A 26416-nucleotide genomic window follows, 5' to 3' on the forward strand; every position below is an offset into this window, starting at 1 on the left:
ACAAATTCTAGAGGAACTACTATTTTTCTCTTTGAGTTTTGAACTAGAGTTGACTTGCTTTGAGTATGTCTTATTTTTTTTTTTATCAACTATTGTAATGAAACAAAGAAATAATTCAAGGTGTAAGATTAATGATGGAGATGATGATAGTAGTAGTGAGGAGGTCTCTATAACAAACAATAATAATGTAAATCATGTGACTAAAAGAAGAAAGAATGGTGATGCTCATAATAATGGAACCACTAAAGATACAACAACAAAGGAAACATCATACCAGTTTAATAATAATAACAAAAGAGTAATTAACAATGAGGAAGATGATCAAGACGATGAAATTGAAGAAGAAGATGATAATGGTAAATATATCGACCAATAAATGAATGAATGAAAAAAATTCCCTGGATTACTTACTTATTCTTTTTCCTTTAATTTTAATTTTTAAAAGATGAAAGAGTAGTATACAAAGAGAAAGAATTAAAAATTAAACTTAAAAAGGATTTATTATTGATTTGTAAAAGATAATGTAACAGCAACAATGAATCAAACCAAAGATACAATCATTCAGAATATTTTAAAAAAGACACAAAACGATAGATTATCAATAATAATTGAACCAACACCCAAAATATTTTAGTGCAACTCAATGTTAGGTATTATCAATCCAACTCTTCCAATTTGCATCATAGAAAAGATTGTAAGATACTCTTGGAATGGGTATTGGTGTAATTGTTGTAATATTGAAAGTAATCAATATCTCATTCAATCAATCGATCAAAAGAATTCCTGCAAGCCAAATCAATGTGTCCCATACACAAAGATTGTGCGCCAAACATAGGTACATACTTTGATAAAAGTATGATTGAACTAATCAATCAACTTCGATTTGGAATACCAATGAAATGCAAGAGATTATTTTCATTTGTTTCAAAGTATCTTGTCAAGAGAGTTGTGTTTAATGATTCTCCCAACTTTGCCAACCAAGAATCCGAAATATCAGCTATCATCAACATTTTTCAAATCAATATTGCCTTATTGGTAAATCAATAGAAGCTTTTAAAATTGAAATGGAGTATACCTCCGGTTCAAGTCATCAAAATTGGGAGTTTCTTCATCTAGATTTCTATTCAAATGTACAACGGTTGAAATTCGTTACGACCATGCTACCCCTCTATACTACCTATTTTATACAAAATACAACCAAATTATTCCACTCATTGTCTCGATTACAATCTCTTACTTGATTGGATTTCGGGCAATCAGTGCTAGACCATGTGGGTCGCATAGAAATCAACCATTTAAAGAATATACCTCTTAGAAAATTATACTATAAAATCAAAGATAATCAATTTCTATTCGAACAAGATCATGACAGTGAGATGATCAATGTAAATGGCCACTTACACAATCATTGGAAGCAGTATCTATAAACTCTTTTGATGTCATTCCAAAATTGGATAGGTTGCCGAAACTGAGACATCTCAGAATTGACATAAATTATGGAATATATGGTACACGCGATGAGCAAATTCAACAATCAATTCTTCCTCCAATGTCACCAAATTATCATTCTTCAGCCCTGATATGGCTAAAATCAGCAAACACAATCTACATGTGAATCAACTGGTATTGTTACCCACAAACACCAGCTATCATAATATCCATCAATTTTATTTACCCTATGACAATGTACAAAGATTACCATCAGAATGGTATTTGGTTCTTCAAACAAAATTCGGCCTTTTATTTCACTTCAAAGCAACTTTCAATTCATTGGAACCTTTTATACCGACTCTCAATCAATGTACCATAATCCAAGCTTTGGGGGTGGGAAAACAGTACACCAAAAGTGGGTTTACCTGAGAAAAGATAGTCACCAATAATTAACAATGATCCACACCATTCAATAAACAAATAAATAATAATAAACAAATATTTTATGTTAACACTTTGAATAGAGGGTGTGTCAAGTCGATGGCAGTGCGTAGTGGGTGCTAGGTGCGTCGTTCAGCAGCTATCCCAATTGGGTCGTAAAAAAATAAAAAAAAAATGAATTTCCATTTTAGGAATTGTCGGTTGGCAGACTTTAGAGCACCAACCAAGCCACAGTAAGTTTATTATGAGTCAATAAAAGAGATAAAGTATAAGATAAATGAAGAGATAGAACATAGTATAGTTAGAACATATAGTATATAGTTATATATATAGATATATCATTGTATTTTGTGGCTCGTTAGTGCCAAATGCACAAGAAAGGATAAGGAATAAGAGTTCACAATATTGTCAAGTACTGAATCAACACCAAGTCTATTGCTGTTATAACATTCACGAGTTACTTGTACTTATTTGCTCCTCCAATCCACTCTTGATGCAGAGAGATACAGAGCTGTTCAAGTAAATTATCATTGTTTAAAGATATTGCCGCAGTTGCGTCTTTGTATGTTTAAATCTGCCACGATTATCGATCATAGCATTGGTCCATTTACACTCAACTACCTGACCTGTGTCTCTTATCGCACTAGCTAGTTGCATGTTACTATAGTATAGAACTACCTACCTTTTTTTTTATCTTCTTTTTTGGTTTTATTTATAACTATTTATTGGTGAATGGATGAATGGATGGATGGATGGAATGAACGGAGTTATCCTTGTCGTTGTTGTTGATGTTGATGTACTATTGCCGATAGAAGCAGTTTGTTTTCTGGGAGATGTGCTATAAGATAGCATTCATCGTGAAAGTTAACTTTACATTGGCAACAAGTCTTGGTGGTTCTTGTTCTACGCTTTACATCAAGGACTTTGCAATACTGACAAGGATTTAGATCACCTTGAACCAATGCGTGGACTACAGTTTGAGGAGCAGCAGCAGAAGTGGGAGCATATTGGCCTCCATTTCCACTGGTTACGTATGTGGATTGTGTAGCCAATTCTTGTTCCAGTTGTTTAATCCTATCTCTTTGATCCTGGAATACTTTTGATGTAATTGGATTCAAGTGTTCCAATTGTTTTTGAATAGGCTCCTGCAAGCCAAGCTTATCTCTTACCACGTTTTGAGTGAAATCACAAAATCGGTATGTGCTATTGCCTTCAAGGGATTTGAAGATGCAATATGCATTCACCATTGCACGATCCAACTGCGCAAATATGTTAACATGTGTGTATTTGCTTTTTCGATGGGGATATGACCGACAATTTGATGATAGTTGTCCTGACAGATCGACTCCGTGGGTAGTTGCATTGTATTGAGTCTGCACATCGAGCTTTGTGAGTTTTCCTTCTTTTAATGTATATGGATTACAGGAATTTGATAAAAAATATGTTACTTTGCTGTCATTGATGGCGGTGGCACAAATGTCCTGGGGAATACCAGAGTCTTCTTTTGGAAATGCTATAGCAGCCAACTTTTTCTTGTTGTCCTTTTGTACCATGCGTCCTAAACCATCTTTGAAAAGGTACGTTGGTCTAATGGACCTTACAGTCATTACATAATGAATCTTATTGTTGGGATTGTTATCGTCGTTGTTGGAATTGATGTTTTGACTAAAGTTTGATAATACAGTGGCAACTTGTAATGATGTGTAATAGTTATCCATTGCAAACAAATAGTGACTCAATGGTCTATCATCTGTAGCTACTTTTTGTCTGACCCACTCTGCAAATTCGATTGGGATTTTAAGAGGACTATTTGGTGGAAAAGAACTAACCACAGATGGATCTAAATAAGACAATAATAATGATTAGACATATGATGATAATGATGATATTTGTAAATTGTTATAAAACAACATACCTATTGTTACAGATTTTGTTGTAGATTCATCACTACCTCTGTAAAGCCATTGGGTCAATATAAAACCATTTGAGTCAGATAAAACGAAATACTTTAATCCAAATTTGTGTGGTTTATCTGGTTCATACTGCTTGAACCTTACCAAGCCTTTATAAGGGGCCATATATTCATCGATTGATAAACGTAATGATGGGATATAGTGGTTGTTTGAATTTTTTTCAATCATTTGAATGACGGAATCTTCGTCATAGTGAAGGAATTTGAGGATGGACTTAAATCTTTTTCTTGACATTAATGGGCTGATAACAGATGGAGGATGGAAAGGGCTCTTTCTATTCCAATGGTCTTCCGCCCGTGGGAGTTTGACAAGACCCATAAAAAAGGCAATATAAAAGAAATTCTCCAATTGTTTATAGGTAAACAACTTGGTGTTGTCAACCAACTGTATTTCCTCTTGTTCTAACTGTTCTTGAATAAAGCTAAGCCTATCTTGTGGAGATAATCCTTGTGGCATTGTTGATAGAAACCCACGCTTCCAAGTCTCAAAATCAACCATTCTTCCAACAATTTGATTGTACTCAGTTTCTACTGCATTGGTTTGATTTGAGGTAGATGTGGTAGATGTTGTCGATGATGATGATGATGATGATGATGATGATGATGATGATGATGATGATGATGATGATGTGGTCGATGTTTGCGAGTGGGAGGGTGTGAACAAACGAAGCAGACTGGATCCAAAGCTTGAAGAGGAAGTGGTGGCGGTGGTGGGAGTTGTTGATGAAGATGTATTAGAAAGAATAGGAGGTTGGAATTGTTCGTTATCTTCATCAATTATTGTAACTGGCTGGCTCTTTCTTTGATTTTTCTTTTATTTCTTTTTTCTCCTTGGTGTATCAGCCTCTTTTTCTTCATCATTATCATCATCTTCTTCTTCATTGTATCTTCTTCTAGAAGTTGAATATGTAGTTGTTGTTGTTGATGATGATGATGGAGGCGGCTGTGATTCCTTTGACTTATTCGTGAGAAAAAGTCTTATTTGTTGGTAATGTTGCTTGATGTATTTATAATCCCTTGCATATTTGCTTCGATGGATGAGATACAAATTCGATTCCTCGAGTATGTGGTTGATGACTGATTCGTCGATTATCAAGCTTATTACTTGACTAGGAGTTAATGGTTGATCGATGTTTTTGCTACGTGCTGATGCATTGCTGCTATCCATTTCATAGGTTATTCGATTCGACAATTCTTCTGAGTTTGTATTATTTAAAATAGTCCATTTCTCTTTGAATAGATCCCCTATAAATGTGATAATTGTTCTAATTTGTTAGCAAGTTGTTGGTGAATCATCTATCTATCTATTTATATACATACGACATGGGCATTTACATTGAGAAGTACAACCATTATTATATAACTTGCATTTGCAAGCAGTACAATTCCCCTTGTTAGCGCATTTACATTCAAAAATGGTTGTGTCTTGAACAAAATAGTAAGACTTGGATGCACGTTTGTCCAAGTCCGTTAGGTTATTGAATAATGGGATACGACCGACACTTTCTGGTTGTTTTTTCTTCTTGTTATTCAACTTGTGGACATAAATCAATCTTGTTTGAAGAAATCTATTGAACTTCTGGTGGATTTCCAACTCTTCAGGTGATTCAATGGCTTCAATAGATTCTTTTGCTTCAAACTTCTTGAATAACTCCATGTGGGCATCGAAAGTCTCTTTGAACCATTCAAATTCCTCTTGTAAATCATCTTCTTTGTAGTTGGTACGTGGTTTTAGTGGTGGTTGTTGTTGTTGTTGTGAATACTCTACTTCTTTTTCTGGTACAGGTGTATGTGATCTTTGATATTCTGGTTCAACAAATGCATCATCTTCTAGATCTTCATCGTCAAGTATAGCATTACCATCAAGTAAAGGATTATCATCAAGTAGATGATTGTCATCAAGTTGATTATTATCATCATACTCGGCTTCGATCCCTCCTTTGTATATGCTTCGAAACAATGCTACACCTTTCTTCAAACTTTCAAACATAGTTGTTGCTGCTGCTGATGCTGCTGATGCTGTTGATGATTTATCTGTAAATACTCGTATTTTTGCAATAAAGAAACATATAATAGATAAATAATGTTGAGCGTACACATATTATATGAAGATATGTTAAAATATAAATAGATAAAAAAAATTAAAATATTATGTTATTTCTACCACCCGCTACTATAGATCGCTGAGCTATTACCAAATGCGGAATTGTTTTTTATTTTTTTTTGACTTTGATCTGAAACTGATTTTGGCATTCAAAGTGTTAATATTTCATCGCATACAAACTCGACTTAAGTTTTTCAAATATTCTTGTGGTCGCATAAATTTCTATTATTCAAACATGAAAGAAAGAAACAAGGGTACTCATGACAGTAATAATGATGATGATGATGAGGAAGAGGAGGAAGATGATGAAGAAACAACAACAACAACTACTACAACAAACAACAATCGTATTACTAAAAGAAGAAAGAATGCCGAATCACCTGATAGTAATGATGGTGATACAACATCTACTCTTGCTATAGATCAATTACGACAAAGAAAGAGATCATCATCATCAACGTCGTCATATCTGTTTAACAGTAATAACAAGAGAGTAATAAACAATGAAGAAGGTGATGAAAACGAAAAGAGTAAATATAAACTATATCGTATTAAGATTGATTGATTGATTGCTTGTTATTCTATCTTGCTAATATATATCTTCTTTAATTTTTAAAAGATGAAAGAGTAGTATACAAAGAGAAAGAATTGAAAAGTAAACTTAAAAAAGATTTACTATTGATTTGTCAATCATTAGATGTAACAGCTACAATGAATCAAACCAAAGATACAATCATTCAGAGTATTTTAAAGATACAAAACGATAGATTATCATTTAAACATAATATGATTGATAATAATCCTTTACAAGATTACAACAAAGGATCACTTGAATATTCTTTACCGTGGCCAATCATCAGTAGAATACTCGATCTACTATGGACGCAATCATCTATTTGTACTTGTTACTATAGCGATCAATTTATTAGTACTGTAAAATCACACTCAACCAATAATGACTTGGGTATTTTTCATTACTATCAAATGTGGCCATTGTATAAACCTCTTTTGGATCAATACAAAGAATCAAGAATGAAATGTCCAATGCATTCGTACTACTATTCAAATGGTCTAGTTCCGTCAATCATCATTTCAGCGCCATTTGTTTTCGATTTAAAAGACAAGCCAATTTGGAGAGTACAACTTTTAACACTCTCCAAACGAGTCAACCAGTATTTTTCATTCAAATATTTTACCAATGTTAAACTATCATTCAATCAAGATTTATGGAATCATATCAACGGTCAATACTGTCCAATCAAAACACCAAAACAACTTTCAATCAGTAATGCCTATGACTATGATAGTTTTGGCAATAACAACACATCAATATTTTCGACAGTTGAAAAGTTATCGATCGTTGATCAAACCAACTTTTCAACAAGTCATATCAAGAGTATACAAAAACAATTCAAGAATATCAAATCTTTTACTTTAAGAAATTATTGTGCCTTTAAAACACCATTCCTATCACAATTCAAGAATCTTACATCACTCAATTTAATATTTGCACCATATATTGATGACCAACAACAACTATTAAATATTCTTAAACCTGGGATGATTAAACTTTTACTCCCAAGTGAATGGACAACAGAAGAAATTACCCTTAAACCTAAACTAGCCAACACCATTCAAATCAGTAATATCACTCCACCAAATCAAATGCCAAACTTGCATACCTTTCATCTTCCCTATGCATCATATGATATGTCATCGTTTGATCATCCAAATGTTACAAAATTGGTGGATCCATGTACCAACTCTCAAGCAATGTCACTCATTGTTCCTCCAACCATTGACACTTTAAAATTCAGTGCAGATCCAAGTCTTTTTCTAGACATCAATTTAATTACAAAGGCAACATTTTTTAATGAATTGAATGTCAACAAACTCATTATCAACTGTCAAACTGAAATATCAGATCAAACTATAAATCAAATGAAAAGACATGGATATGAATACGATGGTGCAATAAGAAAGTTATCAACCAAAAGACAACTACATTTTATTAAAACAACTACACCATCAACACCTGAAATAATCATTCAAACACCTGATATAGTTGTACACAAACAAGTAGAGATCAATAATCCAACACTACCATTTTATTTAATTGAAAAGATTATTGGATACTCTTGGAATAGTTATTATTGTACTTGTGATATTGAAACTACACCAGACAATGAAAATCGTACACACTCTAGAGATATTACAGATTACATCAAACAATCTGAAATATTCCTCAAGGCAAAATCAATATGTCCAATGCATAAGAATCATATACCAAATACCGATACATACCATCGAGATAGTCCAATACAACAAATCAATCAACAAAGATTTGGAATTTCTCAGTCATGCAAAAGACTATTCGAATATGTTTCAAATCATCTTGTCAAGAGATCTAGTTTTGCTTTTCAAGAATACGAAACATTACTCAGACACCAACACTATTCGAATCAGTATTGTCTAATGGGTAAATCAATTGAAAATCTCATCATTGAAGTACCCCATCAAGTCACTGGTAAAGTTTGGGAGTTTCTAAATCTTCATCATTATTCAAATACTCAAAGTTTGAAATTCATGCTAGTGCGCCCATCTCAATTACCTAGTGTCCCTGTATTCATCAATTCACTTGGTCGATTACAATCTCTAACTTCATTGGATATATCTCAATGGAGACTACTAGATCAAGAAAGTACATTGGCTATCAAAGAATTAAAAAATCTACCTCTTAGAAAATTATACTATCAAATGAAAGATAATCAATTTCTATTTCAAGACAATAATGATGGTGACAGTGAAGATGATTCAAGTAAATGGCCAATTACAAAATCATTGGAATCAGTATCTATCAACTCTTTTGATGTCATTCCAAAATTGGATAGATTACCAAAACTCAGACATCTAAGAATTGATATAGAACGTGAACAAGGACAAAATGGAAATGTAGAGTTGACAGAACAACAAATCCAATCAATTCTTCCATCCACCATCACCAAACTATCATTCTCTGATACCAATATTGCCAAAATCAGTCAATACAATCCTCAAGTAAACCAACTAGTCATGTTATCACCCAACAATAACTACTATTTTGACCATCAATTCTATTTACCCTATGATAATGTACAAAAGATATCAATTAGAATGGTATCCATTCATCATATCAATCGCCGGTACCCTCACATTTCACCTCAAAGTAACTTTCAATTAATTGGAACCTTTTACACGAGCATAAACACAGATGGCACAGTAAATCATAAATGGGTCTATTTAAGGAAGAATCAACAACCCTACAGTTCAACCAACCCAACAGCTACGACTACTAAATATAAATAATAAATAATAAAATTAATTATTCCATTTCTTGGAAATACAAAGCTTGTTCTCAGACTGTGTCTCTTGCTAAAAAATGCTGTGCATATTGTTTATTTAATTATCATCTGTCACTCAAACAACAATGAAAGATAGAAAGAATACATTTCAATTTGTAAACAAGAGTGCTAAGATAAATAATAAAAATAGTAATAGTAATAGTAATAAAGAGAATGATGTGATATTATTGGATAGTAAGAGTGAGGAAGAAGAAACAGTAGTAAATACTAAGACTACAACAAACAATCATGTGACTAAAAGAAGAAAGAATAATATGACTGATAGTAATAACAACAACAACAACGATGATACAACAACAACAAAGGACATCGATAAAGTAAATAACAATAATAGTGCTACTGATCAATTACAACAAAGAAAGAGATCATCAGCATCAACATCATCAAATCAGTTAAATAATAATAACAAGAGAGTAATCAACTTTGAAGAAGATGATAATCAAGAAGATGTAAAGAGAAGTAATATATCAAACTTGAATATTGATAGATGTTATTCTCATTAGGTTACTTACTCTACTTTAAAGTTAAAAAACAGGTAGAGAATGAATTAAAGAGTAAACTTAAAAAAGATTTATTATTGATTTGTAAAAGATTAAATGTAACAGCTACAATGAATCAAACCAAAGATACAATCATTCAGAATATTTTAAAGATACCAAACGATAGATTATCATTCATCATTATTGATAATAATCCTTTACAAGTTTACAACAAAGGATCACTTGAATATTCATTACCGTGGCCAATCATCAGTAGAATACTCGATCTTGTTTGGACAGATGCATCTATTTGTACTTGTTACTATAGTGAACAATTATTTATTTCATTGGTATCTAAAGGTCCCCGTTCTCTTTTTGATCACTTTCAAATGTACCCAATCTATCAACAGTTGATGGATGTGTACAAAGAATCTAGAATGAAATGTCCAATGCATGCATACTACTATTTGAATGGTTTGTATCCTCCAGTCAACATTGCCATTTCTACACCTTTTTATTCTGAATTCAGAAATGACAAAAACCGTTGGAGATTTAAACTTTTAACTCTATCGAAACGAGTCAACCAGTATTTATCATCCAATCACTTTACCAATGTTAAACTATCATTTAATCAAGATCTTTGGAATCATGTCAACAACCAATATTGTCCAATCAAAACACCAAAAAAACTTACACTTGACAAACACCACCAACTTCAACTATTTTCAAACCGCAACTCAATGTTATTTTCAAAGGTTGAAAAGTTATCAATCTTTTATACACCAGGATCCAAAGAAATTCCACAACCTGTTTTCAACAACATACAAAGTCTATTCAAGAATATCAAATCATTGACTTTAAAATTTTATATAAAATATGAAGTATCAGTCCTATCACAATTCAAGAATCTCACGTCTCTCAATTTAGAACATCCACCTCATCTTTGTAACGATAGACAACAACTATTGGACGTTCTTCAACCTGGGATGATCAAACTTTTACTTCCAAGTCAGTGGTGTACTGAACCAATCACACTCGGCACCAAACTAGCCAACACTATTCAAATCAGTAATATCACTCCACCCAATCAAATGCCAAACTTGCACACCTTTTATACTCCCTATGCATCATATGGTATTTCCTCATTCTATCACCCAAATGTTACCAAATTGGTAGAATATTACACACGACCAAAATACGGTAGTCCTCTATTACCCATTATCCTTCATCCTTCCATTGAAACTTTGAAAATAGGGTCAAAGGAAGATCATTTTTATCGTGTTGAAATCAATGTTTTATTCGATAGATTGAATGTCAAGAACCTCATTCTTTTCTATTATCCAGATATATCAGATAAAATTATAAATGATTTTAAAAGACATGGATATGAATATAAAGGTTCTGTTTTCAAAGGGCCAACAAAAAGAAAACTACATTTTATTAAAACAACAACACCAACACCTGAAATAACACCAAAAATATCAAGGGTTTGATATAATCATTATAATAAAGATTCAAACATGGATTGTAATCAATGTAGCAAGTACACCAATAACTATTCCAAGAGTACCCAACAAATTGCCAAAATGACTAGATACAATATTCATGTGAGGGAACTGGTATTCTTACACACCCTTATAGGCATTGACTATCATAAAGCTATTCAATTTCCAACCTATGACAATATCCAAAAGATTACCGTCAATACATATTCCTTTACCTCTCACCGTAACTACCCTTTGATTCCCGAAAGAGATCGTAATCATACACATCAAGGTGAGTTTATGCATCAAAAATGGCTTTATTTGAGACGAGATGAATTCCCCAAAAAAAAATAAATAAAAAGTGTTATTGTTGCAGATCAACGATCACTCTTATTTTTCTTTACAGACAGCATTCTTTTTATCAATGAATAATGAAACAATGAAGGAACGCAGTTCAAACAACGATGACAATATCGATGAGATGCTGTCGTTTAGCAAAGATCATCTGAAAACAGAAGAAGAAGCACAACATATTACAAAAAGAAGAAAGAGTAATATAAACACGATGGATTCAACAACTGATAAAGTAAATAATGATGATAGTAGGAAAGATATCGATCAATTTTCATCATCAACTTCACATCAGCTTAATATAAACAACAAGAGAGTAATCAACTTTGAAGAAGATGAAAATAATCAAGATGGTAAATATAACTAATGTAGATGAATGAAATGAATTCATTGTTTAGATATTTGTATTTACAATCCTTTTTAAATTTGTAAAGTTAAGCAACAACAAAATGAAAGATCAATAACCAAACGATCTATTTCAATCAAAAACATTATGATTGATTATAGTAAAGGATCACTTGAATATTCATTACCGTGGTCAATCGTCAGTAGAATACTCGATCAACTTTGGATTGAATCATCTATTTGTACTTGTTACTATAGTCATCAATTAATTGATACTTTAAAATCGCAACCCGATGGCGGGGTCTATTCTCCTTTTGATTACTATCAAATGTGGCCAGTCTATCAACCATTGATGGATATACATAAAGAATCAAGAATGAAATGCCCAATGCATGCATACTACTATTTGAATGGTTTGTATCCTTCAATCAATATTTCTGCCCCATTTGTTTCTGAATTGAACAATGACAAAAACCATTGGAGATTTAAACTACTTGAATTATCCAAACGAATCAACCTTTATTTATCATCCAATCACTTGACCAATGTTAGGCTATCAATCAATCAAGATTTATGGAATCATATCAACAACCAATATTTACCTATCAAGGCACTAAAACGACTGACAATCAATCTTACCTGTACACCTGAAAACTTTGTCAACACATCAATATTTTTCTCTGTTGAAAAGCTTTCAATAGATGGAAATAGAGATATTTCACCAAAATTTCTAAGGAACTTACAGAGTGTTTTCAAAAATATCAAATCATTCACATTCAAAATCTTTAGTAAATTTAATTGTAATCTACAGTCCCTTTTCCAATTCAATAATCTCACTTCAATCAATTTGACATTTCCACCCCACAATTCTCATCGACAACAACTATTGGATATTCTTCAACCGGGGATCATTAAACTTTTACTCCCCGGCTGTTGGTGTACTCAACCAATCACGCTCAAAGCCATTCTAGCCAACACTATTCAAGTCAGTAACATCTCTCCACCAAAACAAATGCCAAATTTGCACACCTTTTATACCCCCTCTTCATCTTACGATATTTCATCGTTTGATCATCTAAACGTGACAAGGATAGTTGATCAGCCTTATGACTTGCAATCATTACCACCCATCATTGCCCCCTCGACTATTGAAACTTTGAAATTCAGTGCAAATCCAAATCCAAATTTATTTCTTGATGTTAATTCTATTATTCAAACTCCTGGTTTGTTGGATCAATTAAATGTCAAGAAACTCATTCTTTACTGTCATTTGGAAATATCAGACAAAACCATTAATTCTTTTAAAAGACATGGATATGAATATCAAGGTGCTATATTTAAAGGACCATTAAAAAGACAACTCCATTTCATCAAAATAACTAAACCAACACCTGAAATAATAATTGAAACAACACTAGAAACAGTGGTACACAAACCAACAGAGATCAACAACCCAACACTCCCCTATTACCTAATTGAAAAGATTGTCAGATACTCTTGGAATAGTTATAGGTGTACTTGCGACATTGAAGGTGAATTAGTTGATCAAAGCAATCAGCCCCAGTTTCAAATGGGAGATTATATCAAACAATCACAAAAATTCCTCAAAGCCAAATCAATGTGTCCAATGCATAAGCATCGTTTACCATATATCAGAATTTATAAAGGAGAAAGTGTAATTAGACAAATCAACCAACTTCGATTTGGAATACCAACTTCATGCAAGAGACTATTTTCATTTGTTTCCAAGTATCTTGTAAATAGCTCTTGGATTCCCTTACAAGAATCTGAAATATCAAACAGACATCAACATTATTCAAATCCATATTGTCTGTTTGGTAAATCAATTGAAACTCTCACAATTGAGATCTCACATACTATCAACAAAAGAAAAAGCTGGCGGTTTCTTAATCTCAATCACTATTCAAATTTAAAAAGTTTGAAATTTGCACCAGTGGGTACGAACCAATTTTCCCTCCCATGTATCCATAAACTTCTATCACAAAGTGGCCGTTTACAATCTATTACTTCATTGGATCTCTCAATATCAAAACTTGACACAATCAGTGGGTTATCCATCAGCTCTTTAAAGAATCTACCTCTTAGAAAACTATACTATGTTTTCAAAGAGAACCAATTTCTCTTTCAACAACAAAACAGTGAAGATGATGATTCAAGTAAATGGCCAATTACACAATCTTTAGAATCAGTATCTATCAACTCTTTTGATGTCATTCCAAAATTGGATAGACTCCCAAAACTCAGACATCTAAGAATCATTATAGATTCAGGTCATGGATTTAACGTAAACATCGAGTTTTCAGAACAACAAATGAAATCAATTCTTCCATCCAATGTCACCAAACTATCTTTTGTCAATACCAATATTGCTAATATGTGTCAACACAATCCACAAGTAAATCAACTGGTATTGATATGTACCTATAGCTATGATGGTCGTCCATTTTATTGGTTTGATGACAATGTTGAAAAGATTACGATCAAAACACTCACTTATATTCCTCACCGCTCCAAACCTTTTATTTCACACCAAAGCAACTTTCAATTCATTGGGGCCTTTTACAAATGCGTCCAAACTCTAGCCAATGGCACAATGCACAAATGGATATATTTGAAAAAGAATGATCAATCAACCCAACAGTTACGACTAAACAACAATCAATAATAAATCAATCAAATGCGTAGATTCTAATAATTTAAAGTGTTTTATTTAACATGTAATTTGGCTACCGAGGTGGTTGATGATAAGGAGGATATTGTTGTGGTCTATGTTGATCGTATAAATGAGGTGGATATTGTTGTGGTGTTTGGTGATATGGATGAGCTGGAGGTTGGTGATGTTGTGGTTGTGGTGGATATCCTTCTCTTGGTGGATGAGATGTTGGAGGTGGTTGGTGATGTGGATGTGGCGGATACCCTTCTCTTGGTGCGTGAGATGATGGAGGAGGTTGATGATGAGAGGGCAGATGTGGGGGATAATGATTTGGTGGTGGTTGGGCTCTTGGGGGATACGCATAAGCATATCTATGATCGCTATATTGATGAAGTGGATGAGAGGATGGAGGAGGTTGATGATGATGAGAGGTGGGTGGTTGGTGATGTGGATGAGCTGGAGGCTGATGATGTTGCGGTGGTGGATGAGACGCCGCTGGTGCTGGTGGGGGATATGTCTCTCTAGGAACAACATTTGGTACATGTGGTTGATGGTATGGATGAGTCGGGGGATGATAGTGTTGTGGTTGTGGCGGATACCCTTCTCTTGGTGCTGGACTATATCTCTCGTCCCTTGGTTGAGTTTGTTGAAGAGGAGGAAGAGGAGCAGGTGGAGGAGACTGTAGATGTTCCTCTTTAGGTGGGGGTGGTGCTTCGAGTTGTTTTTGAGGTTGATCTTCCTCCAATTGCATTGGCTCTGGTACCTGTATTGGATTTTGTTCCTCCTCGTCAGGAGACTCAATCTTTGGCCCCTCGGCGCTTGGAAGTGCAAGAACTGGTATGGATGGCGAGGAAAACTCGCCCTCTTCTTTTTCGTGTTTGTTCTCAATAGCAAGAGTCGGCTCTTGTTCTTCTTTTGCTTCATCTTCCTCTTCTGGCACCAACAATTCTTTCTCTGGTGCTACCACTAGTGCCAGAGACTCGGTTTCAAGATTCTCCTTTGGAGGGGTAGGCTCTGATTGTTGTTTTTGGAGTTCAGGTACGACTGGCTCTGCTACTGCTGCTGTTGGAGGAGCTGTATTGGGTGGCTGTTGAGGAGGTTGTGGTGAATAAACATCAGCTGTTGGAGGTGGGTAGGGTTGAGGTGTATGTCGTGTCTCGGGTGCGGGTGGGTGTCTACCCTCATCTCTTGGTGGTTGTGGTGAATATCCTGCATGTGTAGGAGGAGGAGGAGGAGAAGGATAGTGAGGTGGATAAGGTGGTCTTGTATCTGGAGCAGGTGGTGGGTTTCTACTTTCATCTCTTGGTGGGTAACTGTGTGCAGGAGGAGGAGGAGAAGGATAGTGGGGTGGATAAGGTGGTCTTGTCTCTGGAACGGGTGGTGGGTCCCTACCCTCGTCCCTTGGTGGGTATCCGTGTGCATGAGGAGGATAGTGAGGAGGTGGAACATGTCTACCCTCTTGGGTTTCTGGTTGAGGAGGGTAATGTGATTGTGGTGGATATCTATTGGGATCAGCTTGTGGTACTGCTGGTGGAGGATGTGGGTATCTAGCATGATCATAATGTCCACCTCGTGTGTCGTGTTGCGGATGATGATGAGGATTTGGTGGATATCCTTGATGTGCAGGAACAGGAGGAGGAGGGTGATGGGGGTGTTGGTATCCATGGGGAGGTGGATATGCAGCAGGTACTGGAGGTGGGTGGGGGTGAGAATGGCTCGGTTGATGATGATGGGGGTAAGGGTTTGTATGAGGTGGTTGGGTAGGATGTTGAGGAGGAGGGTGATGGGGGTGTTGGTATCCATGGGGAGGTGGATGTGCAGCGGGTGCTGGAGGTGGGTGGGGGTGAGCATGGTTCGGTTGATGATGATGGGGATGTCTTGGATCATCTCTTGTTGCTGGTGGTGGATGAGGATACGGACTCGTATGAGGTGGTGGAGGAGCAAATCGTGGATCTTGGCTACGAGGTGGAGAAGATCGATGATGTTGGTAATATCCTCCTGGTGAGGGTTGAGGAGGTGGATGTGCATCTCTTGTTGGAGTTGGTGGATATTGGTGAGCAGGTTGTGGATGGTCAGGAACAGGTCTATGTTCCTGAGGATGGTGTGGATAATGTTGTGGAGGATAATGATGTGGTTGTGGTGGTGGATGAGGTTGAGATTGATGGTGTTGTTGCTGATGTTGAGGAGGAGTATGAGCCAAATGTTCACTTTGATGTCTTCTCGGTGATCTATAAGGAGACTGTCTTGGATCGGCTGATTGATGGTTATTTTCTCTTGGAGGAGAATCAGCCCAAGGATTTGCCTCGGAATGATCGACTTCTATTATATCACTTCCTCCAAATCCACCTCTATCAAATGAAACTCTACTCGCCGATGACTGTTCGTGCATCTTTTCTTCCTTTTCCTTTGGTGTCGTTTGTGAAGGTTTTCTTGCCGTGTTTCGAGTGATGATAACAGCAATCAATGAATTTTTAAAGGTAGAAGGAGAGGAATCGTCAACCGATGTAGATGACTTTTGCACCCTTAGGAATTCTGGGAATTCATCTTGTTTGCAAGGAAGCAGATAAATGCATTTGACATTGATCTTGCCCGAGACGAGAGTTGGCTTGGCAACGAGAACGGGTGCCGTTGACTTTGAAATCTCTTTGAATGCCGTGTCGTACAAATTACGGTCCAACTCTGATGATGGATCGAGCATCCAAATACTCTTGGCACGCGTCTTGGAGAGTGACTCCATCTGTACAATAAAATCCGAGAGTGCTGTAACTTCCATCGATCCGATAAATCTGATTTGATCCAATTTCTCTGATGCAAATGCTTGGACGACGGATCGATCGCCACCGACATGTGAAAACTTGACCTTGAACGATCTTAGTTTAGACCCACCCTTTTCGAGCAGTGGAAAAGCAAGTAATACATTTTTGAACAATTGTATTTGTAGTGGTGGTGATGAAGGTACCTCTACATCTGTTGAATTGTTATTATTGTTATTATTATTATTACTATTATTACTTGTACTTGAAATTTCCTCCAATGGTGATGATGGATGATCAATAAATGGATTATCATGACCACCAACACCTATATCATTATTGTTGTCAAATTGATTATAACTAACAAATACTTCTTCATCATTTTTGTGTTGATGGTGATGAATCTCTGTACCAATACCTTTGATGGTTCCAATTGACACCGATGCAGGTTCCTCTTTCTTTTGTGAATCAATGTTGACTTCCACATCACCTTTGTGCGTTTTCTTGATGATTGTCTTTTTATCATCTGGCAATACGATTTGATGCATTGACTTTTCCTTTAATTCCTTTCTCAATTCTGCCAATGAATTGGTCGCCCAATCTTGTGGTGACATTTCCGCAATCTCTCTTGGTTCAATATCAAAACATAATATTCCACCTCTCAACTCTGGATTTGATTTAATATTAAATACTAATGATCTTGACCTTAAAAAAAATTAATAAATTAAATAATTTAATATTAAATATTGATATACATACTTTGTAACATATTCACGACTTTGATGACCATCTGATTTTGAAAATAAAGCAGCTTCAATATTTTTAGATAATTCAGATATTTTTTCCATGTCTAGACAAGGAAGTTTAGTCAATGGTAACGTAGCATATCTTTTAAAAAAAGAAGCAGGTGCATTCTCTTTGACATAGTCTATCATTTTACTACTGTATCCAATAAAATAAGGTTCCAAATCATCTATAAATCGTGGTTGTTCTAATAATAAAACCGGTGATTTGTTTAGAGCTAAATGTTGTGCGATAGATTCAATTGGTTGAGATGGTATCTCTTGAGTTTGTTGTGATGATGGGAGTGGTTGTGGTTGAGGTGTTGGCAAGATGATTTGCTCGCTTGGTTGTGATTGTGGTGGAGGGGTTGGGAAAATGTTTTGCTGGGATTGCTCAATTGGTTGAGACTGTTCAATTGGTTGGGATTGTGATGAATCAATCTCCATTTGTGATGATGAATCAATCTCCATTTTTGCCTGTTGTTGTTGATCTAAATTTGTGGTTGTTGAATTATTATTCACATTATTATCTATTGATTGATTAAAAGATTGTGAATTGTCTACCAAATGTGTTGGTTGAGATGGGGGAGGTGGAAAAAGATTTGTATCAAAAGATTCGGATTGTTCTGTAAATTTTGAAAAATCTTGAAGAATGGATGGTGAAATGGGTTGGTTGATTAGAAGTGACTGACTGTACAGATGCAAAACCATGGTGCAATCTGCTCCACCAAACAAATCACGATATCCATGTGATGCATCAGCCTTTGTCGCTGAATCTGGTGATTGAGTTTTTGTAGAGGTTGTTTCAGCAGTATTGGGTGGCGGTATTATAGTAGTACTATTATTATTATTATCTGCTATAGTAGTTGGTGGTGCAATATCCATTGGATTGGTAATGGTTGATTCTGATGGGACCTGTACAATTGGTTCCTGTTGTTGGTTAGGGTTAATTTGTGATTTTTCTTCAACTGGTTGTTGTTGACTAATAATATTAACAGGCAACTGGGACGGCTGATCAATTTCTACATTGATTACCTCGAATGTCTCCAATTCTTTTGAGATTTTATCCATTTGTGAATTAATTAAATCTTGGAAAAATGAATCACCTATTTAAAAATGAATGTTAGTAACAAATAAATAAATATTTCTCTCTTTCTCTATCAATATACATACCAAATGGAGTTAATAAAGATTCATATAATAGATTTTGAACAGTTGATCGATTATCAGAAACAGAATGTTGTTGTTGTTGTTGTTGTTGTTGTGATTTCGATGGTGTTTCTGGTTGAGTCGATGATGAAGTAGTCGTTGAAGAGGAAGCAGTGGTAGTAGTAGTAGTAGGAGGTGATGAACTTCCATTTGAAAAAGGTTGACTTGATGAAACGTTGGTGGTTGTGGTGGTGGTGGTGTTGGTTGCGGTGGATGGTGAGGTAGATGATTTTTGTTTATCTACTGGCCTGCTGGTTGGAGTCGAAGTTGAAGTCGAGCTACTACTACTACTACTACTATTATTAGTAGCAGTTTTAAATTGTGAAGAATATGGTTTTGAAGATGAAGTTGGTGGAGGTTGTGATTGATTACTATTCTCTTTTTCCTTTTGCATTCTAAGAGATTCTTCATGAATCATTTTAGCTCTTTCCAAACTTTTAAGTGCACTTTCGTTGGAAGCTCGGGCTGCCATTTTCTTTTTCTGATTCTTTGGACTGATCAAAATCAATTTTGAAGGATCAGGTATCTTTTCAATCGGCTGGAATCTACCCTTGTAAAATTGGTGTTGATTGTTATTTTGTTGCAATTGTTGTTGCCATCCTGTTAATCCTTCTGCCGATGATTTGAGTGATTTGGGTGATCCAGGTGACGATGTAGAAGTAGAGTTGGTTGATGATTTAAGTGAAGGTGACCTTGATGATGATGATGTAGATGAAGATGTAACCTTTGATTTCTTCTTTGGTGTTGTAATTAGTTTATCCTTTTCCTTTTCTTTTGGTGATTTGGATGATGTGCTCTTTTTAGAAGATTTTTTACCGCTGTCAGAGTCACTACTATTACTACTACTGCTGCTTGTCCAATCACTATCACTATCACTACTACTACTATCACTTGAAATAACCCTACTACCACCACTACTATTGGAATGATTACCACTATTCCCATTATTCGTAACCTTTTTCTTTTTCTGTTCATTCATTGGTCCAGATCTGGATGTTGTCGATTTGGGTTGACTATGTTTTTTAGGAGTTGGAGTAGTAGGAGTAGTAGAAGTCTTTGGTTTCTTTGTTCTATCCTCTTCTGCTGCTGCTGCTGCCGTCATAGTCGTTGATTTAGATGGTTTCTTCTTTATTGGAATATTGTCCATTCCACTACCCCGATATTCTCTATTTGTTGTAGTTGTTGTCGTCGTAGTCGTCGTTGTTGATGATGTTGTACTTGTATTGTTGTGACCAAAACTATCACTATCATTGATATCTCTCTTTCTCTTCTCCAATATTTTATTCTTTCCTAAAAAATATTTCAAAAAATAGATTAATATACAATATTATTAAAGTTGAATTTAATTTTGGTTTACACCATACTTGGAGATAAAATAATTCCTTCCATTTCCTGTTGATGTAATCTAAATGCATATCTTTTTGCATCTCTTTCATCAAAGTGTTCAATGACAACGCGGCAAGGAACACACTGTTCCTTTGCTTGACATATTGGACATTGAAAGTAATTGACTCGGGCAGCTATATCTTTGGTGATTCCTACGCACGGTCCGTGGAACCAATCCTCGCATTTTTGACAACAAACCATGAACCCATATTCACCTCTTCTACATATACAATAGATATCCTCTTGTAATGCCGTCACACTTTGTTGTGATTTGTTTAAATTATTTAGATTACTTAAATGTGTTGTTGGTTGATAAGTTGCATTGATAGAGTTACTACTAATACTACTACTACTACCACCACCACTATTACTATCTACTGATAAAGATAATCCGTTATTATTATTATTATTGGTTGTATTATTATGATTATTGTTATTGTTGCTGTCGGTTGAAGAGGTTGAAGTTGTTGATTCCTCTAATGGAATGTTGTTGCTGTCTCTTGATACATCTAATGGAGTAGTACTACTATCATCTAATCGTCGTGGTATACTATCCATTGATTCATTCATTATCTATATAAATAATTAAATAATAATAAACAACAATAATATCATAGACAACACAATAGTTAGTATAAATAAATAGGCGCCATGAACTAAAATTATTTGGTGTGATGAGAGGGGAGAGGGTGATGGTGATGATCAATATTGTGGGGTTTGACTATTTTACATACATCATCATTCATTTGACTATTATTATTTAAACTATCATTCATATTGTCACTCATCTGAGTAAAGGTATCATTATTATTATTATTATCCATAATTGTATCGACTGCTGCTCCATCGACAATTGTATTATTATTAAAGTTATTTAAATTATTGGTGTCTGGTTGTTGTTGTTGTTCTTGTTGACTATGGTCAATCTCCATATCCTCGGATTGACTATTACTATTAACATCAGCGCTAATATCGGGTGCTACTTGTCGTTCAACTTCTATCTTTGATTCTTGTTCTTGTTGTGAAAATGAAAGAGATGATGTTTGTGTATCTGTAAATGTAAAAGAGGGATCATCACCAACCACCTGACTCTCTTTCTCCTTCTCTTTAATGATATCCTTTTCTATGATGGGTGTTGGTGCTGCTATAGGTTGTGGTTGTTGTACTCTATCCTCAATAATCTCTTCTATAATCTCTTCTATAATCTCTTCTATAATCTCTGGATTACTAGAAGAATAAGAAGATTCAACAATAACAGACGACAACAACGACGACTGATTTGATAAAGTTTGTTCTTGTTGGTTTTGTTGTTCAAGTTCTTTTTCTAAAGGGGACTCTATAATCTCTGGTACCAATGAATTAAATTGATTATTATCATAGTAGTGATGAAGATGAGGTGGTGTAGTTGTAGGTGTAGTTGTAAAAGATGTAGACACACTAGTATTAGTTGGTTCAACTATTGATGGTACTTTCACACTTTCAACAAGAACACTATTATCATCATTATTATTATTATTATTAATATGATGATCTAATTCCGATATTGTTGTTGTTGTTGTTGTTGTTGTTGACTCTGGTTCAGATATCATTGTTATTATTATTTATTTAATCTAATCCAATTTAATCTAATCTAATCGGAACAACAAATATATATGTATATACAGCTTCATTACCCTTGATTTTGGGTAAGATATATCTAATTAATAAAAGGAGGGGATGATGATATGATATGCCCTTTGATCCTCTTTTGTTGTCTATCTATCTCTTTTAGACTGACTATATATGTACATATAAAAATGAGATGACTTTTGATGAAGTTTCATCAAAAATGAGAACACCCTTAGACCAGCGACGTCGTCCCACAAACTCACTATGAAAATATATTCCCACCCTTTGTTTTTACTAAAATACTCAGAGTAACTTCTATCTTCATAATAATAATAATTATACTTTTTAATAATAATAATTATAATAGATTTTTATGACTGATGATAATAATTAAGATAGGGGGTATTTTAATAGATGATTTATAAAATATGATATTTAAAATCTTTAATTGGTAGGGACTAGAATAATTTTTTATTATTTTCTATTTGGCTGTTTCTAAAAAAGGAAAAAATTACTTTTAGAGAATATTTTTAATATTTTTTTATTCTATTATTATATAAACGTAGGGATTACACTCTTTATTTCTTCTTAATATCAACCAACTAGAATAAATAAAGTTAGATATAAATCCTACCACCAAATAATAATAATAATATTATTTAATTAATATATCAAATTAAATTAACAACAATATATATATATAGCAACAATGTATAGACGTGGAATGAGACCAATTGTAGTAGCACCACCCATGAGAAGAGGGTTGGGAGGATTAATCGTTCCAGTTGCAGCGGGTGCTGTCGCAGGCTCAGTCGTTGCAAGTCACAAGAATTCAGCCAAAAATGCACAACCTCAACAAGCACCTCCACCTCCCACCAATACTGTCTACAGTATGCCACAGCAACAACAACAAATGCCACAAATGGTAGTTGTAGGATACGACCAAGCTGGTAATCCACTCTACCAACCAGCTCAAATGAATACCCAAACTGTCTACCAAGTACAACAACCACAACAAGGTGTTCCAATGCAACAACAACAACCAACCCAATATCAATAATCAACTAATTCTAATCTACTCTAATCGTCTCTAGATCAGAGCAAACTACTTGTAAATTATTATCAAAAAAAAAAAAACTAAATAAATATAATTATAATCACATAATATATGCATGATTCTCGAATATCTTATTGTTCAATAAGTGTTGTGTCAGGGACAAAGAGAGATGAAGTAAAAAAAAAAAAATCGAAAAAATTCAAAAAAAAAGAAACGAACGAAGAAGAAAAGAATACCACACCGACTGCCCTTCTCTCTTTATCATTGATTGAGTATTGTAATACTTGCGTCCATCCTACACATTTATTATTATTTTGTATATAAACAACAACAACAACATATTAACTATATATCTGTATACACAAGTAGAGTAAACAGATAAACAAAACAAGAAATATATATATAGAAAATGGCAAAAGGAAAACCAAAAAGAGGTAGCAACCTAGGAAAGCAATTGATTAAATCAAAATATAAGAAACATACTTTGAATAAAGAAACACTTGGTGTATGTTATAATGAGATATAGATATAGAGAGATAGAGATATAGAGATAGAATAGATATTTACTTTTGATGATTTGTATTGTTTTAGATGTACACAACTGATATAGATGCAAGAGAAGAAAGAAAGAAACAATTTGCATCACAGACAGACAGTGGAAATATGTTGGATCAATTCATTGAACAATCAGAGATGGAACAAAAGGTATTCGAAGCAGAGAAACAAAACGTCGTCGTCTTGTTAAAGACATCGTCGACCGTCATGACACAAGAAGAACGTACACAGAGAACACTCGAACATCAACAAGTGATGGAAAAGAACAAGTTGTTTTGGAACTCTCTCACTATTCCTCGTCGTCCCTATTGGGATGAAACTACAACCACCGAAGAATTATTATTAAATGAAAAGGAATCATTCTATAATTGGAGAAAGGGTTTGGCAAAGTATGTGTTGAAAAGAAAAAACAAACTTTAGAAAAAAAGAAAAAGAAAGACAATATATTGTAAAAGTATACTTATAATATTAATATACTTTTTGTTTTCTTTCTTTTAGATTGGAAGAAGAAGAAGGATTAATTGTAACACCATATGAAAAGAATCCAGAAGTTTGGAAACAATTGTGGCGTGTAGCAGAGAGAAGTGATTTGTTGGTACAGATTGTGGACGCGAGAAACCCGTTGTTGTTTAGATCGCCGGATCTCGAGAAATACGTCAAGGAGATTGACGACAAGAAGAACCTGTTGCTGCTGGTCAACAAGGCCGACTTGCTGACCAAGGCACAGCGTCGTAAATGGGCCAAGCACTTTGACACGGAGGGTATCAACTTTAGATACTTTTCGGCACACAAGGAGCAGGTGCGTATCGACAAGAAGAAGCAGATTGAGAAGTTGTTGGCAGCTGCCAGCTTGCGCGGCGACGACGACGACGATCTCGACGACTTGAACAACTTGGAGATCCAAAAGCTCAAGGAGAACCTCATCCAAGAGGACGACGACGAGCCCGAGGCCAAGAGCACACCCGTGTCGTCGGCACTGCTGAGCAGCGACATGGAGATGGACGAGAAGATCAGAGTGTACACACGTGACGAGATTGTTGGCGAGATGCTCAAGTTGGCACCCGAGACACTCGACAAGGACAACCGATACGGCGGACGTGTCATTGTCGGTATGTCGGGCTACCCCAACGTCGGCAAGTCGTCGACCATCAACGTGTTGTACGGCGAGAAAAAGGTCGCCGTCGCACCCACCCCCGGAAAAACCAAGTACGTGCAAACCATCATTCTCGACGAGCGTATCGTCTTGCTCGATTGTCCGGGTCTCGTCTTCCCCACCCTGCTCTCGTCCAAGGCAGACATGGTGTGCAACGGCCTGCTCCCCATCGATCAGTTGCGTGACTTTATCTCGCCGGTCGACTTGATCTGCGAGCGTATCAGTCGTCGCTACCTCGAAGAGTTTTACGCCGTCGGTATCCCCAAACCAAAAGAGCACGAGCTCCAAGACCGTCCCCCTACCGCCGCCGAACTCCTCTCTGCACACGCCCAAATGCGTGGTTTCCGTACCGTGCATGGTGTGCCCGATCAATCGCGTTCCGCCCGTATCGTCCTCAAAGATCTTGTCAACGGCAAGCTCATCTACTGTTGTCCACCACCAGGTGTCGACAGTCACAAGTTCCAACGCAAGAACCCAAAGATCAGAGGTGCCAAGACACTCATCAAGGACAGCACCCTCGACCAACAAGAAGAAGAGCAACTCCGTAGCACCGGCGGTATCACTGCCGAATCCAAGGAACGTAAGGTCACATACGATGTCAGCGTTGAAAGTGAATGTGCCTATGACGAACAACAAGGTGTTGTTGCCCGTCTCAAATCCAAAAAAGGTCAAGAAGGCCATATTTTCCATCGTCCAAAGTTCCATCATCAAGAAGTTTCTCTTTCTCAAAAATTGGATAAATTAAAATTAAAAGAACAACAATTAAAAGATTTAGCAATCAAACAAGCTAAAGAAAGAATTTTACAACAAAAATTACAACAACAACAACAAGAACAACAACAACCAGGAATAATAAATAAATTATATATATAAATATTAATATTTTTTTTTAAAATATATCAAAAAGAGAGAGAGTGATAGATACATACGATATTGAGTGTAAATAATTGACCAAGAAAGAACACATCAATTGGGTTGACCCAACTCTATAGATTGGACAGTTTGTGCCAAACCAATTGATGTGTTCTTTTGGAGATAAAGCGGTCGTTCTATGTATCACTTGATGAGATATGTGGTATCCTATAGTTGTTCTTGTGTTTCGGTCTTTTACTCGTCCAATATCATTAAAATAATAGCTAATAGAATGTACATGCCAAAGATTGAAACCAGTCCGATATACGTTTAATTCGATGCTGGTTTTTATCTTTGAATAAAGGGTTAAATCATATGT

The 26416-nt window shown here is 35.3% G+C and overlaps 8 protein-coding genes across 8 annotated transcripts; 6 read left to right on the forward strand and 2 right to left on the reverse strand.

Moving 5' to 3' along the window:
* Nucleotides 1–97: 97 nt before the first annotated feature.
* On the forward strand, nucleotides 98–522 carry DFA_00092 (uncharacterized protein; the record flags this gene model as incomplete). The annotated part of the gene is made up of 2 exons (XM_004357751.1): nucleotides 98–356; nucleotides 446–522. 2 exons carry the CDS (start codon nucleotides 98–100, stop codon nucleotides 520–522), a joined length of 336 nt encoding a protein of 111 aa, XP_004357808.1.
* A 2117-nt stretch (nucleotides 523–2639) lies between these two features.
* DFA_00093 (uncharacterized protein) lies at nucleotides 2640–5944 on the reverse strand (the record flags this gene model as incomplete). Its single annotated transcript, XM_004357752.1, has 5 exons — nucleotides 2640–3712; nucleotides 3788–4655; nucleotides 4950–5089; nucleotides 5165–5878; nucleotides 5941–5944. The coding sequence occupies 5 exons, from the start codon at nucleotides 5942–5944 to the stop codon at nucleotides 2640–2642; spliced, it is 2799 nt and encodes a 932-aa protein (XP_004357809.1).
* Nucleotides 5945–6183: 239 nt separating this feature from the next.
* Nucleotides 6184–9293, forward strand: DFA_00094 (uncharacterized protein; the record flags this gene model as incomplete). Its single annotated transcript, XM_004357753.1, has 2 exons — nucleotides 6184–6478; nucleotides 6568–9293. The coding sequence occupies 2 exons, from the start codon at nucleotides 6184–6186 to the stop codon at nucleotides 9291–9293; spliced, it is 3021 nt and encodes a 1006-aa protein (XP_004357810.1).
* Nucleotides 9294–9414: 121 nt separating this feature from the next.
* DFA_00095 (uncharacterized protein) lies at nucleotides 9415–14654 on the forward strand (the record flags this gene model as incomplete). The annotated part of the gene is made up of 6 exons (XM_004357754.1): nucleotides 9415–9808; nucleotides 9853–11315; nucleotides 11341–11394; nucleotides 11719–12016; nucleotides 12098–14424; nucleotides 14565–14654. The coding sequence occupies 6 exons, from the start codon at nucleotides 9415–9417 to the stop codon at nucleotides 14652–14654; spliced, it is 4626 nt and encodes a 1541-aa protein (XP_004357811.1).
* A 101-nt stretch (nucleotides 14655–14755) lies between these two features.
* On the reverse strand, nucleotides 14756–22401 carry DFA_00096 (uncharacterized protein; the record flags this gene model as incomplete). The annotated part of the gene is made up of 5 exons (XM_004357755.1): nucleotides 14756–18140; nucleotides 18195–19323; nucleotides 19391–20716; nucleotides 20791–21385; nucleotides 21547–22401. The coding sequence occupies 5 exons, from the start codon at nucleotides 22399–22401 to the stop codon at nucleotides 14756–14758; spliced, it is 7290 nt and encodes a 2429-aa protein (XP_004357812.1).
* A 728-nt stretch (nucleotides 22402–23129) lies between these two features.
* DFA_00097 (uncharacterized protein) lies at nucleotides 23130–23480 on the forward strand (the record flags this gene model as incomplete). Its single annotated transcript, XM_004357756.1, has 1 exon — nucleotides 23130–23480. The coding sequence occupies one exon, from the start codon at nucleotides 23130–23132 to the stop codon at nucleotides 23478–23480; it is 351 nt and encodes a 116-aa protein (XP_004357813.1).
* A 406-nt stretch (nucleotides 23481–23886) lies between these two features.
* Nucleotides 23887–24860, forward strand: DFA_00098 (GTPase; the record flags this gene model as incomplete). Its single annotated transcript, XM_004357757.1, has 4 exons — nucleotides 23887–23982; nucleotides 24069–24421; nucleotides 24531–24582; nucleotides 24807–24860. 4 exons carry the CDS (start codon nucleotides 23887–23889, stop codon nucleotides 24858–24860), a joined length of 555 nt encoding a protein of 184 aa, XP_004357814.1.
* A 163-nt stretch (nucleotides 24861–25023) lies between these two features.
* On the forward strand, nucleotides 25024–26058 carry DFA_00099 (GTPase; the record flags this gene model as incomplete). Its single annotated transcript, XM_004357758.1, has 2 exons — nucleotides 25024–25141; nucleotides 25460–26058. The coding sequence occupies 2 exons, from the start codon at nucleotides 25024–25026 to the stop codon at nucleotides 26056–26058; spliced, it is 717 nt and encodes a 238-aa protein (XP_004357815.1).
* Between the last annotated feature and the right edge of the window lie 358 nt (nucleotides 26059–26416).

This window comes from Cavenderia fasciculata, assembly GCF_000203815.1.
Source record: "Cavenderia fasciculata unplaced genomic scaffold Scf_Dfasci-F-a-11f03.f1-5, whole genome shotgun sequence".
NCBI lineage: Eukaryota > Evosea > Eumycetozoa > Acytosteliales > Cavenderiaceae > Cavenderia > Cavenderia fasciculata.